Raw genomic sequence first — 18,683 nt, 5'->3', positions numbered from 1 at the left:
ATTGCATGAATAAAATATACAACATAATAGTATAAATGCACCAAAAATCAAGCTTTGATCTCTCTCTCATATCAGCAGTGCTGATTAGACAACCTGCAGAGCCATGTTTTCATGTTGCTGGATGTGGAAAACCAAGCACAATAATACGACAAAACTGCAATATTTTGAGCATTTTGCACCAACTTTTTTTTACCCTATCAGGATCTTGTGTGCACCACATTGTGTTGATGAGTAATTAAAACAAGATGGAAGCATACAAAAATGATTTATGAAATTCCAAAAATATTCTACAGTGCAACTTGAGTACATAGGCCATAAAATATAATTTTTATTCCTCCCACAATAACTTTTCCAGTTTTGAGATCCAATTTTGAAAAAAATGACAAGAGAACTTCCAAGCAAGGAACATATTTTGAAAAAAAAAAGAAAGTTTATTAATTTAACAAGCATACAAAACAACAAATCCTCTTTTTTCAAACTACCAATGCAGTTTCAGTGCAATTCCAAAATATACATTTTCAGCAGGGCATGTTAATCAAAGTTATTCACGTCAGAAACAGCCATTTAAATAGCTCTTTTGATTATCATTTAACAATTGTCCTAGCCAGAGGAAGCTCACAAGTGATACCTTGTTGAGGTAAAACTGTACACATCCAAACTTTAACAGAAAACAAAGCACTACACAATGAAATATTAAATACATGAACAAAAACATAAGTACTATAGCACAATACAAACCAAAGCATTTGTAAACAAAGTCTGTAAACAAAAAGGAAGTATGTGGTTATAGATATTTGGTTTGTGGATTTAATAAATATCTATCAAATGCACTGTATGTTATCAATTTACCACACAGACAGTATTTGGTGTGAAAGTGTAACACACTGTCAGTTATAACTTTAAAGTTGACGGAAGTGGAAAATCTGGACCAAGTTCTCCTGTTCTATGAGTGTTTTTTCCCACAACTAAAGGCTTTAGCATAGATAAACAGAGGGCAAGTAACATGAAAAAAAGCTTCTTCCTTTATCCTTTTCCTTCAGGTAAGAAGTGTGACATTCAATGTTTGCCTCTTCAGCAATGTTTGCCAACAGCACAGGCAAATGTCATTCACTCACAGAACGACCGATACTTTAAGACGGGATCATAGTATTAGCAGGGCACAGCAGTAAAACAACAACATAGATGGCACTGCCAAAAAACGGACTGCTTTGGGTGAAGTCCCTTGTGACTGGAGGATTTTGAAGCTTGCTGAGAAGAAGGCCTGGTCTGATAGTGATGGCCAGCTAACACACAGCATCAACCCAGAGTCTACAGCGCAACAGTGGTTCATTGTCAGCAAACACAATATATCTGTCAGGCTAAAATACTAAAACGTTGCAAATTTTATAGTCAGCTGCACTGTTATAAGGTTAACTTTAACATCACAACAGATTGCTCAAAAAAATGAAATAATCTACAATAAACTATCCCAAAATGACAGAACTGAACTGTATTTTTAGATGGGTAGCCAGTCTGTAAGTTAAATACTGATATGTTACGTGATTCTTTGGAGTTCACTTTTTCCTTCTCTTCAGATGCTACAGGTATTTTGCTACATAAAACTGAATGGCGGTGTAACAAAAACAGAGCATGGATACCAGATTAAAAGGTGGGCTGTCACAATTGGAGACCTTAGTTAATTTTTACAGCTTTCATGTATCACTGATGCAAGACATATTTATTCTTTTTTTTATATATGACTTAAACTTTGAAAAAACACTTAATTTTAAACTCAGCTGCTCTACGCTTTTGTGGAAGCACACCCTATTCACAGATTAGTATGTTAGTACGGTATACTGCTACAGTTGGATTCATCTGGGTGTCAAACACATACTGCTGCTGTCAGAGGTGTAGCAAACACTGTATTAGCATATCAAAGTCTAATCACTGATAGAATATCAGATCATAAGGTAACTTAAATTAAATACACCCTTTAAAAGCAAGGAATATATATATATATATATATATATATATATATAAATAAAATTCAGTAATTGTGCTATTTGTCCAATACGAGGGGTTTAAAAAGCACTCAAAGCTTCAGTCAACACCCAGCCACACAGTGAGAATACAAGCCTTTAAGACATGACTGTTAATGGGAGCTTTTCTTATTACAGCATAACCAATATGCAGATTATAACTGCCATTTTAAAGAAAATAGGCAAACCGGAGCCATCTTCTGAGAAAGCGTAAACAGCATGAAAAAGCACAGCATTCACTGGTAAGTTCCACTGACTCATACCACACTCTCAACTTCTTATGAGGCTGATCAAAACTATGAGTCCAGATAAGTAGAACACACTGGATTAACGAGTCTACTTGTCTGTTAGTTTCAGTTTACTCCAGCTACATGTTTATAATAGCTCACGCAAATATACAAACAGTGAAAAGAATATATGTGTGTGTCTGTGCTTTTAACAGTGAAAAGTGATTGGGAAAGGCATGGTCATGGTTTAAAGGGTAATTCAACACTCAACTATAAAGACCAAAAACTTGTCCTGTGCTCTTCTCTGCAGGTTCAAACTTTAGAGCACATTGTGCTTACAGCCACAACTCAAGCAAGAATATTGCACCTGATATTTTCCATTTGGTGTCAAAGGCAAACATCTCCTGTGACATCACTTGGGTGTAGCCAGACGTGCACTACTGTTTTAGCCCACATAGAGTAATACAGCAGAAGTTATCTGCCTTTTGTGATTCAGTGTTCAATTACCCTTTAAGGCTCGTCTTTTCTCTCTCATCCCGGCATGGTTTGTACACTGTTTTAGCTCCAGCTCTCAAATATTGGTGCTCCAGGTCTCTCACAATGTCCGTTTCCCTTTCTACCTAATACACTCCTCCTCTGATGGGCTTTCTGATTCTTCATTCTCACTGTCGTCTAGCTCAGGAAGGTCTCCCCACAGGAGCAGATTCAGACCTGCAGACACATTGTAGTGTGATTTGTGAAGGCTTATGAACATTTAACAGGCTGAAATTGCATTGAATTCCAGTGTTATCAAAGGGAAGTTTTTACTGACCTGTCGCATCCAGTCTGTTCAGAGTAGATACAGCATCACTATTGAACATCCAGAAATGGCCGTTGTTACAGGAGAGCAGGCAGGGTTTACAGGGGGCTACAACATGATAGCCCACAACATTGCCACTGGGAGAGGGAGGGAGAGAGAATAAAGAAGAAACGCGAGTCAGCACTTCACTAGGGGCACTTCTGAAAAGTGCTAACTCCACTAGAGTGTGTCTATTATCTAACCGATGTTTGTTTTTGCCCTGTGTACAACAACAAAAGCCGGGGGAAACAAAAGAGGTTCCATAAACCCTCACTGTAGCACTAAACTCTACTACAAGAGTAAGTTTAAATAAATGCCAAAATACAGATTATCATTCCAAATGTATTTGCAGAGAGCTGAAACAGTAACACGACACCCATTATGCTATCCTTTACAAAATTTAATAGTAGGTATTACAATAACTGATTACCTACTATTTTGTTAATTAAATTTACAAAATATTTGCAAGTACCAGCCTATCAAATGTGATAGGTTGCAGTTTGATACATTTTAATTTCATTTTAAATTGTCATTGTAAAATGCCTCTGCTAGTAATTGCTTAAGTTAAATAAATCAAGTGATTAACGAATTAAAAATCATGAATCTACCTTGAAAATAATTGCTATTTGCAGCTCAACAGCTGGACACAGTATACAATACACACAAATGTGGAAAAAAAAATGCTTATTTGTTGCGGTAACTGTGGTCAGGTGTTTTTAGCTTTTCACATCAGCAGATGGTGTTCCTAAAGCAAACTTTTTGAGTATAGAAGAGCTTTACATACCATTTGAGACATGCAATGTCTCTCAGTTTGCATTTACAGCTTTCAGTAGAGTAGCAGCTGGCCACAAAGTCAACAGTCCTTGGTGGTGGGAAAGCGTGCAAAGAGAATCAAACACAGCCAATAAAACACTGCAACACACACTAACCTTACATTTTAATAAGAAAAACTATCAATCACAATTTGGTGAAAAGTATGTTTTCCTCTTCGTACTAAGTCAATATTGAAATATAAACTGATTACAGGTTTGTGAAGTACACCGTACCCTGGTAACAACAACAACAACAGACATAAACAAAGATTAGCAGCAATGCTAATAAAATTAGCACTTACCTATTCGGAGGAATATCGGTGGAAAAAAGCTCAACCTCAGTGTCTGCAAGAAGCACTGCCTTCATGCCTCTTGTGCACAGCAGACTCTCACAAAATATACAGTTCACCTGGGTCACACACTTGTTCTTAAAATTAGCGTTGGATGTAGACATTGTTGTTTTGCTAAAATGGACGAACTCTCTCGCTCTTTCTGCTTCCAGACACCAAATGCAGCAGAAAACAAGAGCCGGATCCGGTTGGTCGTAACTATCCGTGCAATTCAGTCAAATAAAAATTGATTTAGATGAACTCAGAGAGGTATAGAGAGCTCCAACGTCCTTGTGCAAACGTTAGCCTCTTTCCTGACGATTGAACGGAAGGCAGCTAACGTTAGCTTGTGTAACACGGAAGAATGTACAAATCCGCAAAGCGAACTCTTTCAGAAAGAGCTGGCTGGCTATATTATTGATGAATACACAAAGTCGGCGTTACACTAGCCTGTTTTACACCGCCGGCTCTGCATCCATCCAGACGTTGTTAACAGCTAACTAAATAGCTGTCAGCTTTGTTTACAACTTCCTGGTATTTAACGGCACTTCCTGAAACTATCTTTAAAAGACCCTAACCCTCACTCTGATTGGATATGCCTCGTGGTAAGCGAAGCCATTGGCCAGCTTCGTTACAAAATCTCAATTTTATTGGTTAGAAATTCGAACTGAAACGCCCTCATTCACAGCTTCTTAAAACTAATTGGCTTAACTGAATGTCATTCAAATGCCATTTCACTAATCGTAGTGTGGGAAGTATTTCGCTTGTCCTATAAAATTAGGCGGAGTCATCGATTAAAAAAAAGTTCCTGCTTTGATATTCCAGAGAGGGTGTGCGTCTTAACGACACACTGAAATCACTATATTCCGTTAAAAGTTGTTATTTTAGACAAACGCCACATGGTTGATAAGTTAAATCACAATGATATCATCAGTGAATGTGTAAAGCCCACGCTGGAGCTAAAGAGTTGTTTGCTAACTGGCTAAAGCTCCGACTTTTTGGGTAATTTTGGGCTAACGTTAGCTAAGTACTTTCCCAGAAGCACATGGTTCGTCACGGTTTTTCTTGGGGATATAATCATATTCGCAGACACTAAGTCTCTTGTCACTAGTTGTAACGTGACTTAAAAGTTTATGTCAAGTGGAAGTTAAAATGTTTTTGCTAACGTTACCCACATTAACCTAGCTTACCTATGGACTGTGTGGGTTAAATGTATTGAAAGTTTGACTTCCTCTTAAAGTTTGCCATGTACTGAGGCCTTCTCTGTCAAACATTTAAACGAAACTCACCTGACCAAACATACCTCGGTTTTTCTGCCCGCAGTTTAGAGCTTGCCAGCAGCAATTGTGGTTTCTGAGTCCAAATGACTACTACCCACGTTTTCATCCATGCTTGTCCTGCGCACTGAGGCTGACCAGCAGCCAGCCCCTCCATCTCCACCGGGTTTCCTCTGCTTTACTTCAGGAGGGGGAAGAAAAAGAAGAGAGCACTTCAGTTTGGGCAGGCGCACGGGCAGCAGCGTGACCGAGACCCGCTCAGGGAAGAAATTTTAAAAAAGAAAACTTTTTGGGGAGTGCTGGCTGACGAGATGCTAGTTTCTAAAGAAGGGAATGAGTCTCATTTCACTTGAAGTTGTTTGCACCATAACCGGTTTTGAGGAGGCGGTGAGGCGCGGCGGCGGATAGCAGCAGCAGCAGCGCCAAACTCACAATGCGCCCTGAGTGAGTAGAGGCAGGGAGACAATACAGAGGCACACTGAGGAGCTGCAATCTCTCATCTAGGGCTCTCTTTTTCTCTCTAAAGCCGCCTCCGGAGTGGCGTTTTCCTTCCATCCACGGCAGATTTATTGATGAACTGAGAGAAAATTGACTTGACTACGAGCGCAAGTGGTTTAATCTCCAAAACTCAGCCATGACGTCTCCAGCGAAATTCCGAAAGGACAAGGAGATCGTGGCCGAATATGAAACTCAAGTTAAAGGTAAACTTTTAAATGGTGATTTAGATGTCATCTGACAGCACAAAGCCGAGTCAATACGGCGTTAAACCTGTTCTTGCTTACTATGTGGTGTGTTTTCCTGGACTTGGCAGATTGCATGGCTTTTCCACCCCTCACCTCTCGTATCAGGCGCAATGGGTTGGCTTGCCTTTGTATTCTGCTGACCATTTATGAAGGTTAATTGTCATTATGCAGACGTGGCAGATCGCTAATATATAAATGATTGTACTCGTGAAAAGGGCATCATGATCGGCGTGTCTGAAAACGCTCGCCTCTAAAGCAGCGCACAGACGGCCAACAAAAGCAGGGAAAAAAACGCTCAGAAATCAGCAGTGTTTTCCAGATGTGGCCTCAACACAGCCTCTTATAAAGCTGATATGAAGGTGATGTGTGGATGTTGTGTAGGCTACCCAGAGGTGCTGAGGTTTCGACATTGAACAAGGCAGGGCGTTTTCTTTCCCCCCTCTGTCTCCTGCGCGTCTGTGCTGCTGGTTTGCGCTGCCGTCCCTTCATGCGTGAAACGCAGATTGCAATTAAATGATCAATTTGTTGCTATGGCTTGTTCATCGATCACAGTTCATTGGTGCCGCTTCTGCTGATGATCAAGGACATGGGAGAGCAGATTGTAGTTGTTAGAAAGGGACGTTGAGATGTTAACCGTTTACTGGCTGATGGGTGTGTGTGGATGTTTGAGGCAGACACACTGGATTCAGATGTCACAGTGACAGTGGGTGCTGATCAGATCTATAGGGGTTATGTGGGGGATACCTCAGCCTGTGGAGGAGAGGAAACGAGCAGAGGTACTAGGAAGAGGAGGACAGGATATTATAGTGTTCATGAACAGCGTTTGCTCTGCTACTGCAGTACCAGCTCGCTAGATAAGATGGGCCACTGCTCTCCTCATCACTACTGCTTCTCATTTCTGTTTAGCAACATGACACCCAGCGCCCCTCCGTACTGTCCCCTCACAGCACTCCCCTGTGGCTCTGTTTGATAGAGCTACAAGTCAGTGAGTTAGATTTTACGATAAGTAAGGTAAATGTTGTCAAACTACAATTTGTGGTGTTTTGTATACAGTTGAGTGACAAATAAAAACAAAAACCTGCCGAAAGTGTTTTAGTAAGGCCTAGTGGCCAAAGCAAAGCTTTACTGTCATGGCATGGACTCAACAAGTTTCCACAACTTAAGGAATCAACATAATTATTGCAAACCGTATTATTGAAATCAGTATCACACCTATCATCTGTGGTGCCTTCTTGCCCTGCTGGGCTGCATTTGAATTTGTTATGTTTTAGAGTTAGGGTTAGGGCTCTGTCCAAGCGTTTTTGTTTAATTTGATGCTTGTAATTTAAGCATCATATTACATCTGCACAAAATCTGAGCAAAGGTCTGAATTGGTGGCGTATTCTAACAGTTAGTCCTGTCATTTTAACTAACTTACAGAGCAGTCCAGGGTACCTCAACTTGCCGTTAACCTCCTCTTATTAACTGCCTCCTCTTGTTTACCTGCCTATTTGATAACTCCTTTGGTTGTCACCACAGTGACATTAGTGTTGTCGTCTCAATGTCCTTTTAGACTGCCGTTTATGCTTGGCGGCCTGTGTATAGGCTTTCTGTCCGTACTGCATTGTGAGGACTGTCTGCTTTGTTTGTCAGACTGTGGACTTAATGTTTGTCCATCGACCCTCTGCATTGATTTCTCCTGTCAGTTACTTCACTGCTTCCCAGTGAACAGCTGTATTGCGCTGCCTCTTCTTTCCTCACTCTGTCCGCTCGTTTTTCCACGTACCAACTTCGCTATCTGGAATGGAACAGATGAAAGGACAAACCTGTGCATCCACATAGCTGTTAGTGTCAGTGTGTGTTTTTCCATCTGTGCAGAGATGTCTCCAGATGCCGTGTGTCTGCTGTGACATTTCCAGCAGTCTGCCTTCTCCAGGTGACACAGTCTGTCATTACCCTGTGCACTGCTGTTACATTCTCTAATAAAGGGTATCCAGCAGCAATATGTGAAGCAGCTACTCGTCGCATCTCTATTTCCCGTATTTACTTGCATGTGTCTGTCTGTTATCCAAATCTCTTATAGATGCGCTCTGCTTTTTTAGGTCCAGCTAGCAGAGGAGGACTCATACATATCTGCATGTGTCTGCTATCGTCAGACAGCAGGAATAGATTTTACATGCTGCAGCCACACACTGCAGCATCATGGGGGAAATAAATGTAAATCCTCTCATGGATAACATTCATGAAGCCCTGCAGCAGGAGAGCGAGATGCATGAACATTCAGATATTCTCACAGACAAAGGCTTGACAAAAGTAATTAAGCACTTGGTGAATACATTTACCTTGATTATTCAAGACCTTCCCTTGCCATATTAAGGACTGTAATATTGTGCTGATTTTGTTTTCATAGCCCTCAAAGTTATACATATATGGAGCACTTTCCACTGCAGGAGCTTGTCGGTTGTTTTAGGGCAGCCCAAACCTTTATGTATGCTCTGACCTCAAAAACTAGGCCGGAGAACCTCTTTCAGGGCCATTTTTTGGCTGGAAAAAACTGAGGAAAAATCCCCAGTGGGGTTTGGTTGAACTCAGAGAAGACAAATTCTAATTGGATGAACCCAGAGAGGATAAGAATCTGCATTTTTCTGTTCTCTCAGTGCCTTTGTTGTCAAGTCGCAGCCTTACCCTCTAAAACATCGCCATCTTCAAACTAAAATTCACTAATAAGGCCGATATAACCCCTCCATTGTTCTATTTCCTTCATGCTCAAAGAACAGTTATTTCCAGTAGCTACTATTTATTGTTGTTAGTAAGTTAATGGCAGTATTGAAGCTGGTGGATTTTTTTTTTCTTTTTGAAAAGGTGGATTAGGGAACCGTTCTCGTAAACATTTGCATCACGCCACACTTAGCTCGAGTTCCTGCTGGGCAAAGCCACCTATACTGTCCTGTCACCATGCTGCTTGGTTGTTGTGCCATCTTACTGCTTGGAAAAGGGGTACATATGCATTCTTGTCCTATTTTTGTATTCTATGCAACATTTGCCAGTTTTAGCATAACATGACGCACTGAAAATTGTGGCGAGATTCCTGGCATAATGTGGCTTTTTATGATGGTATTTTATTGCCCCACTGACTGTCTCACTTTCACTGTTGGTAAATGTTTAACTTTATATGACAAATCATTTTTCATGATGCAAAAGGTTTTTGTGAAGTGAGGTTGTAGGTTTGGAGAGGTCAGGACAGTGTGGCCTCACCTGGTGACACGAGAGTAAAAGGAAAGTTGCTTTTTCAAATGCACAGCAGTGTTTGAATATCACCATCTCTTTCTCAGTCTGGGTTATTTCACACAGGCAGAGTGCTGATACTCTACTATGAGATTCTGGCTGATGCAAGGAATGTTCCTACTTGCTCAGGAGGCGGGTTTGTGTCTGTGAAAGTAGAGAGACACACAGACAAATGATTGAAAAGAGAAAGAAAATGAGACACGGCATTACAGAAAGAGGGGGGAAAAGGGTGCATTTTAAGAAGGGGTGTTGTGACACGGATGCCAATGGTAATACATGTTGCTCAATTGGAGTTAAGGATTGTGTTTATTGGTCTACCATTTGTAGTTCAGAGTATTTAGTGCATGAGGAACTAAATCCAGGAAGCTGTTTTGCCTTTAGAAATGCTCCAGATTGTTCTGTTACCATTCTTTCCCACAGCTTTTTCAATTCTCACAAGCTCTTTATCAGGTACACATGAAATGGTTTTGGCCAGTAGATGTGCATCGACCGATGCTGCCGAGCATACAGTGGTAACACTGATTAATTTGGAGTGTTTCCTTTCTACTCCACTGGCGATACCATCCCTCGTTTGACAATCAGTAAACTCCCAGTGTCATTTCAGTGGAAATTCAGTCACTATTTTGCTGAAACTGTTTCATTTTTTTCATGTGCATTTTGGTTCAGCATCTGCCACATCTGGGAACGATCATAAGTGGCCGCCTTTGTTGCCACTGATAAAAGAATTGAGGTGTTTTTGTGGTCCACCTGACAAATGAAAGTCTATGAATGGCCATCCAATCTGATGATGTACCGAATAACTGCTTCAGATTTTTATACTAAACGCTGTCAGACAGACAGACAGACAAAAGCATGCACAGGCCGCATCTCCAAACAGCTGTAGACTGTTATAATGCTCCAGACTGGCTAAGAAAGTCATTCAGCTCTGCAGATACGATGTTGATCTGTCCCTCTGAAGAGCGATGAGTGCCTCTGGCCATAACCTGAAACTGTGTGTCTGCCTACGTGTGCATTACTAAGCTGCATGTTTACAAGGTAGCCAGAGAAACATATGATTTAGGATAAATGGCTGCTTTCACTAGCACACAATAGGAAAGGTGGTGACACAGCAAAAGTTTTTGTCTGCAGGATTGTGGGTCTGTGAGGCTCTCTGCTTGGCCTATATTTTTGTGAGTGTATTGTTGTTGATTGATGCTTATTTGAGCAGAAAGAGCAGGGGTAGTGCAGAGGATTCTATTTTTACTTTATTATCAAAAATAATAAATGAAGAGGCAGAGGGAAGAAGATGAGTACAACATTACTGCTACAGCCACACGTTGCTGACGTTCATATCAGCAATCTGTGGTTGGGAGGATGTGGGAAGACATATTTAAGCTACTCAATTAAGGACCGCTTTAGGACTTTGTGTGTGATCTTTTTAACAACCTCTGGTTAATTAGAGCCGGACTGCATTGACTTAGTGGTGCAATTGTCAACCACAAGTCAATCACACAACTCTGAATGTGATTGTTTACTCGCTGCACCCGGTACAAGTGTGTGAATGTCTGTCAGAGTGTGTCGGTGTGTGTGTGTGGGCGCAGGGTCCTGGATCAGAGTGTTGTATTGTGAGCTGAATGAAAATGCTGACGGGGCTTAAAATAATCACTCAGGAAGGATGTTTGTGTGAAGCTGAGTTTCGGGAGGCTGGAACACACATGGATCATACAGGAGTGTGTGAGGCTTCCTGTTTGGACTCACAGCGTTGTGTTTGGGCAAAGGAATCAGCTGCCTTTCGCACAACACACACGCACATATACACACATTGCGACTGCGCTTGCTACGTGAGTCTTCTTTGCTCTGCAATTACAGCAATTGCCTCTCAGAATACAAAGGAACAGAAAGATAGATGAGTTGTTGTTTTTTTGAAGAAACTGAATCCTCTGTTCCCCTTGATAGGTCACAATAGAAAAATGTGTTCCAACCAAGTGTCCCACTGTCCTCTCAGTTTTATGTGCATGGTGCACCTTGTGCTGTGTCAGCATCAGGCACGACATGGCTGAAAACTCTCATTGATTTTCTGTTCCCTTTGGCCTCTTTGCTTCCTTATTCTTCAGTATTCGATATGACAATTTACTACAGGGCTGCTGCGGCACCTGAGAGAAAACACACAGCCCTAAATTTACTAACTCTGTAAGTGCTGAGTTGGCCTCCTCCACAGCTGTGCTTGCGAGTCAATGAGTGTGCTATTACGATTTGGATTGAGATGTCTAATTCATTTCTGCCTGCGCCCCCTACATTCTTGATACAGTTGATTGCTGAGAGATAAAAGAGGAATGTCTGCATTGCTATCACCATGGTATGTAGATGAACCGGTACAGGCAAACAACAACTCCCTGTGTATCAGATCTTAGATGTAACAGCTCATTAATGTCAGTGACGGAGAGATGAAGGAACACGGCTGGAGAATGAATGGAGAAAAAGAAAAAGAAATAAACCTTGGGATAAGAAATGGGCGGTCGGTGAAGCCAAGTGGGTAAGGTCAGAGTTCATCTGCTCGATGACTGCTGTTCATTACAGCCAGATGTTCCAGATCCTATGATTGGGCAACAGATGTTCTGTCTGCCCTGGTTGGCTAAACCTGACACTTTGGCTGCCACCCCTTGACTAGGCCTACAGCATGGAGGCGTGTTGGGATTGGTTGAAATCTCCCCTCCTTCTTTTCAGGTGCTTCTGTTTTGCTATAGAATAAGTGTGTGTTTTAGGTGCACCCATGCGAACCTCATTTGAATGGCCAGTCAATAGATTGCCTTCTGTGCTGTTATTTTGAAACACGTAGAACTCATGTTCATGCAAAACACACACGCACGAACATACAAAATCACCCCTCCAGCTTGCAGACTTTGTTGTTACCTGCTGTAGGGTTTTTGCATAATGTCAACTGTAGCCTTCCATTTAGACAGTTGCTTTTTTGAGGTTATTTTTTGAGATGATGGAGTTGAACAGTGTTCTGGTGGAGCAGCTACTTGCCTGTGTCAGTGGGTTAAACTGTCATATGTCAGATTCTGTACAGTGGTATAGGTAGCGTTCAGAAAGTTAAAAGAATTTTTGCCTTTGTATGAATGGTGGTTGACATATTTCTGTTGTTTCATAGTATAATCCCCCTGTTACTAAAGCTTATTTTGAGTATCGACCAATTTGCTGGTTATTTTCTCAATTAGCCTGCCTCTGAAGTGTCAGAATGTAAGGCAAAATGGACAGAAAGGGCACAAGTACACACAATTCAAACCCAAAGTTTTGTAGTTTACCAACACTGAAGACTAAGATGACTGCAAATATGCAATTTTTAATATGTAAATATACATATTTTGGGCATTTTGCTTGAAAAATGATCAAATAATTTATGTAAAATTTTGCAGATTCCTTTTCTAATTTGTTTCCGGTATAAAGTATATATGACAGCATTGCCCAACCCTGTGTGTGTCAATGTGTGTCTGGTCTGAGCACCATAGTTTGAGGTCTTGACCTCTGTTTGGGTGCCGCATTGAAATTTCTCTTTCTTTGAGACACACGCGGCAACAGCAGAGCAACCAGTGAGAGTGTTTAAAAATGTAAAAACCAGAGCTATGATCAACCCCCCCCCCCCCCCTTTTCTCTCTGACACACACACTCCGTCAGTCAATTCCCTACTACTCCCTTTTTTTCAATCTTTCTCTTTCCGTCAGCCTATACATCGAGTGAACAATCAGACCACTGTGAAAACTGCCGGTCCTCAACTCAAACTCTGTTTTTCTCTCTCTTTCTTTCTCGCCCTCTCTTTAAGTCGGCCTCACTCCTCTCCCGTCTCCGTGCTCTGTCTCATGATGTTTGTCAGTTGTGATGAAATGTGACACACTCATTTTCGACACACCTCCTATGGCAGCTTAAACCAATAATCATCACGTTTTGATTGCAGCCTATGTGACACATGTTGTGCATGAGCCTCTCCACCGGACACTGATTCACAACCAGCTGAGCAAGAGGATGTTTGTGCGTGCGCGCATGCATGTCGGTGCGAACATCTTTAAGAACACAGAGATCTATATAAAGCCGAGCAGGCCAAAGACAAAGCCCACTCATATCCTCTGTAAAACAATCGATAGAGGAACAGACGTCCAGCTGTAAATAAATAGGAGAGGCCGAGAGAAAGAAAGGACAGAAAACACAACAGTAGAAAGGTTGGATAATACTCCCAGGGGACGCCAGAGGAAACAGGTTGTGTTTGAACAGCCCTCGCACTGGCCTGAGAGCTGGAGGAGAAATAGCAAGGGGTCTAACCGAGGAGGAAAATATGAGCAGGAGGGGGACAGAAAGAGGAGGAGGGATCTGCAAGAGAAGGCCTGAGTAGAGGAGGATTTAAAAAAAGGTATAAAGGAGTGAAGAAACCCCACTTCTACTTCACTGTCTGTATGATCCATCTGCTCAGTTCAGTCTGCATTGTGTGCATGGTATACACTTGTATTAGCCCTTTCACTCCCCATCTCCGTCTCTTCCTCTCTCCTTCCCCCTCCATCAGCAGCTTCTCTCGGCACGTAGGCAGAGTTGGTTGCTAGGGTTACTGAATTGCCCCCATTTTTCTGGGTTTGTGAGGAGCAGAGGGAAAATGAGAAAGAATAATGTAGATTTGCCTCCCCTGTAGGGTCTGGCTAATCAGGTTACCACTATACACACATACACACACTTTGACTCCGTTTTGAACCTTCAGAACTCGGTCCTTTTCAGGTTTTTTCTCTTTAGCTTTCTTGCTTTGCATTCTTGTCCTTCTTTTTTTTGCTCTCCTCCGCCTTCTTTATTCCTTCTTTTCATTGCTTTCTTGCTCTGTTGGTGTCACTGCTGTTTCCTCATCTCCCTCAGGGTGTGTGTGTGTGTGTGTGTGTGTGTGTGTGTGTGTGTGTGTGTGTGTGTGTGTGTGTGTGTGTGTGTGTGTGTGTGTGTGTGTGTGTGTGTGTGTGTGTGTGTGTGTGTGTGTGTGTGTGTGTGTGTGTACTTGTTTCTGCTATACCGGTGGGGACTTTGACCTGACTATTTGCTATAAAGGTGGGGACTTGTCTTACGGTGGGGACCTAAAATGAGGTCCCCACGGGTGGCAACACCGTTTTCTTGGCCATATTGTTGTTAATAAAAAATGTAAAAGTGCAAAAACGTTTGTTTAGGGTTAGGCATTGATTTGGTGATGGTTAGGGTTAGGGTAAGGGTTAGGAGTTAGATATGAATGGGAGTCAATGGTAAGTCCCCACCGGTATAGAAAAACAAACGTGTGTGTGTGTGAGAGAGAGATGAAGCAAAGTGCTGTTTGATTAAAGGGAATTCTAAATTGTCGCTGTTGTTTTTTGAAAATAATTTGGCCTGTCAGTGATGTTTTAAGCTTGATATTTATGAAAGCCCGAGGTTGCGTTTCAAACCTGCATTTACATCAAACACTGTAAATGAGAGGCAGAGGGCCGGTGGGAGGGTGGGTGTTTTTGTTTTTTTTTTTTCTTTTTTTTTTGCTGGTGCCAGGGAGAGAATTTCAGTATTGTGACAAGTTTCTGTGTGTTGGAACAGAGCAATCACAGCACACTGGGTTCACACCTCTCCTAATGCTGTTTTAATGAAGCCATTCATCACCTCTTCTCAGCTGAATCTGCATCACTTGCACACACACACACACACACACACACACAACCTATTGCTTTTCTCTTCTCTTCTATATAAATGAGTGTGAGAACACTGTGTTCTTCCCCCCCTGGTTGCTATGTGAATGCACCAGTTCTATTTTAGTTGTTCCCAGCATCAGAGCTGCTCTGGTGGAGATTTCTCCCATTTTCTCCCAGTGTTTCTTACAAGCTTAGAGTGGCTCGTTTAAAGTGCTGAGTCCCGGCTTTTCTTAAAATATACTTTGAATGTGGGAATACTGCAGCTTTCTTTCCCATGGTCGGCACACACGCACTTGTTTTCCCACTGTGATGATAAAAAAAACGAAATGGCACACACTCCTGGATGGGTAGCTGCCCTAAAGAGGGGCATCCTCTGCTCTCTGATCCTGAGAATAGAACGAGTCAGGCCTTCTTTTTTACCTTCAGGCCCATGGTATCGTCTCACTTCACACTCCAACCAGGTGCACACAACCACAGACACTACCTAAACAGCATGGCAGCTGCACAGATGGTGTTTGGCTTCTAGCGTTTGACCTTAACTGAAGGTTACATTGAGGTCACTGCTTGCTGGTCATGGAGGAAGTAGATGTAGAGATCAAACTTCAACTTTTCAGTCATCCATGTGGTACATCTTATCTAGAGACATGGAAACATTGCTGCTTGTGTGCAGGAGCAAGAAATTCTAAATGTATTTCTACCTGACTGCAATGGTGGTTGATCTGAACAAGTTTGTAGCCATTCACCCAACCTGCAGTAAATATGAATCTGGTGGTGTCTCAGTGTGATTAAAAAAAAAAAAGGGAGTCTACAAGTGATGCTACTTTAATCAAATGCTTTTTGACATCTAGATGTTTAAACACCTTCTCTAAGAAGAGCAACCCACGTGTAATTCTCATAATGTAGGGGTTTGTGGGATGCTTGCAGTATGTGAGTTCCTGTGAACAAGATGTTTGGCGGTTTCGCATTAAAGTGGTCAAACATGGGTTCAATATGCGCTCAGAAGACATGCCGTATCAGTACCCTTGTCTGCAGCCTCATAGCAGTAAGTGCTGGAGGGTGTGGTTGTGTGAGCACGTCTGATTGCTGACCTCCTTAAATGCATGTATGTATTTGTGTTGGACTGACAAGTTAGCGCTGGTGCCATGCCTGGTGTGGATGATTCCACCCTGAAAATGTGGTTCACCTGGAGCTCACATTGTGCTTGTGCTGTTAGAGGCAGAAGCATGTACCTATGGCCTGGTATTTACCTCCTGGCAGGAGCCTGTTAGCCGACTCTGTCTCTTGTTGTGCCTCTCAATGAGTGAGAGCAGGGAGGCAATGGTGTGTGTGACTGTATGTGTGAAAAACATACTTAAATGTGCTCTTCACCCATGCATGCTTAAGTGTGTCCTCAGGCGGTGGAATATGCTGTCATATCCTCTGAACTTGTCATGTGCTAGCACAGCCATGGAGAGTGGATCTTTGTTGTGCTGCTGCTGCATGATAGAGTCTAACCACCCGTCCATCCACTGAGCTCAGGTAGCAGTTATGACATGATCGACATAGCGAAGACGACACTGAGAATAATCACGCACGCTCAGTAACAGGTTGTACAGTATACCTGTAAAACCTGATGTCATGTAACACAAAGCCCTGCAATAAATCATATCACCGTCAAGCTAAAGATGTTCATTATTTGTTGACACAGCGTTAGAGGCGTGTTTCTTCAGAGGATTTGAATCGACACGCCACTGTGTGCCAGCGCTTGTGATCTACAAAATATTTTAATGTTTGGGCACAGCGTGATTTGTTGAAAAAGGGCTAGGCACATTGATGAAATATTTCTCTTTTGAGGTTCATTACAGTTCATTTCACCCTCCTTTGATTCAGATCTGTTGCTATTTGTGTGTTATTGTAGGTCTAAATGAGATACTTTAGTAATGCTACAATCCCAGAAACTTGGTTGTGGAAAACCAATACCACCAGGGATGCAATGGATCACAGGTCACAGATCAGCCAAAAGAAAAAAGAAAAAACATGAGGGAGAGAGAGTTGGAGAGATACTGTTTCTGTAAACTGCTTTTAACATTCCTCATTCGAGTGGACTCACAACTGCTTTTTATCAAGTCACTGCAACCCTGTGTTTGGATTTAAGTATGTTTTCATTGAGGTTTGTCTGTCAGTTTATTTGTATGTAATTGTGTCTATTGAAAAACTAGCAGGCATGGTTCTGGATCAGTTTTATAAAAATTGTGAAATAGGGGCTTTGCAGAGAAGATTGCTTCTCTGAGAGCCGTTGTTACTTTAAAAAGTAACAGCGACAGTAGAACTGTATTTTTCTCTACCATGGTTCCGTGTGTATCAGTTACGGTTCATTACACCACTGAACTTTAATGAACTTTAATGAAATAGTAATGAAGTAATAATTCATAGGAATGCATTTCGAAATGGAATTTTATTTAATAAACAACTGCACAATTCACACAAACATACAAAAAGCAGTATATATTGACAGACTAACTAGAAGCCTATTAATGTTATTAAGAGTACATTGCTCACTTTATGAGCTATTGCTCATTATGGTATGAGCCATTAGCCTTGTGACATTGTTAATGGAGCATTGCTGCATAAAGGATAACGGTAACATTTCAGGATATGCACATTTTGTAAAATTAAACCAACTGACTCTCACTCACCTTTAATTCTGTGTAGAGACACAGATGCATAAAGAATGTTGAGTTGTTTTCTCTTTGTTCCAGATTCTCTGTGACAACGTTTGTACTCTGGGTTTTGGTTCTCTATAAGTTGTCTCTAATCCTCTAGCTCAGTGACTCATGTGCAAGTATTATCACATTTTCAGAATTTTGACTTAGCATGATGTACGTGTTAATTGCAAATTGATCGGTAAAGCGAGATCTGTTTGCCAGTCTTCACTCAAGATGCGTGTTAAGATGCGTTCCAATGCCTGGTGTGAACAGATCCACTTGGAGCTGTCCTCTTGTGATTGGATTACCTCAGACACATCTTAATGCTTAGTGTCAATAAGGTAGTAAATTGTCTAAACTCAGCGCAGGGTTTTCCTTGGGTTATATAAGTGAGCGTCTTACAAAACACTACGATTGTATTTGAACAAGATGGCAGGGGAGAGTTTAGAAGTACTTTTGATAAATCACTGTCTTGCAGTGATCAATTATCACCTTATAAATTACTTCAAAAGTGACTGGTAGTAATATTTTCCTGTACGCACAATACATTAGCATATTTAATTGAGGTATAATTGAGTGTTTTCTGCCGGTGAGGACTCCTCTAACGTATTTTTCAACAGATGAAGCAATTCCTCATATGTGTTGTTCTCCTGTTGGCACTGTTGGATTGCTCTATTCAAGCATGTGATTGATAGGGAAACCTTTTCTGTCAGCGTCGCCCTCGTAGTGCACTGGGCCCACAGTGGAGTGTAAAGACCATGTGCTAGCCTGCACTGTGGGATACCCCTCTCAGATTACCGCCTTCGCCTATACCCTGACCCTCCCTCTGCTGCCCTCCTC

General features: G+C 41.7%; 2 protein-coding genes across 4 annotated transcripts in view; one reads left to right on the top strand and one right to left on the bottom strand.

Annotated features, from left to right (window-relative positions):
• Positions 1-410: 410 nt before the first annotated feature.
• Positions 411-5,661, bottom strand: fam72a (family with sequence similarity 72 member A). 2 transcript variants are annotated; one of them, XM_022197305.2, is made up of 4 exons: positions 5,528-5,661; positions 3,868-3,945; positions 3,057-3,181; positions 411-2,956 (listed from the first exon to the last, which is right to left on the bottom strand). In XM_022197305.2, the coding sequence occupies exons 1-4, from the start codon at positions 5,656-5,658 to the stop codon at positions 2,862-2,864; spliced, it is 429 nt and encodes a 142-aa protein (XP_022052997.2). In that variant the 5' UTR covers positions 5,659-5,661; the 3' UTR covers positions 411-2,861. The 2 variants fall into 2 exon arrangements, with proteins under 2 accessions (XP_022052997.2, XP_022052996.1); XM_022197304.2 differs by having other exon boundaries at positions 4,198-5,640.
• A 403-nt stretch (positions 5,662-6,064) lies between these two features.
• The window catches only part of srgap2 (SLIT-ROBO Rho GTPase activating protein 2), a 59,668-nt gene continuing 47,049 nt past the window's right edge, over positions 6,065-18,683 (top strand). For both annotated transcript variants that reach the window (XM_051948114.1, XM_051948113.1), the window contains exon 1: positions 6,065-6,202. In XM_051948114.1, coding sequence (XP_051804074.1) covers positions 6,136-6,202 — 67 coding nt within the window. In that variant the 5' untranslated portion in view covers positions 6,065-6,135. The remainder of the gene's footprint in view (positions 6,203-18,683) is intronic.

The sequence above is a fragment of the Acanthochromis polyacanthus genome, chromosome 5 (assembly GCF_021347895.1).
Source record: "Acanthochromis polyacanthus isolate Apoly-LR-REF ecotype Palm Island chromosome 5, KAUST_Apoly_ChrSc, whole genome shotgun sequence".
NCBI classification, from domain to species: Eukaryota; Metazoa; Chordata; class Actinopteri; family Pomacentridae; genus Acanthochromis; species Acanthochromis polyacanthus.
Note: the sequence above shows the minus strand (reverse complement) of the source record. Positions and strands in the feature narration are given on the sequence as shown.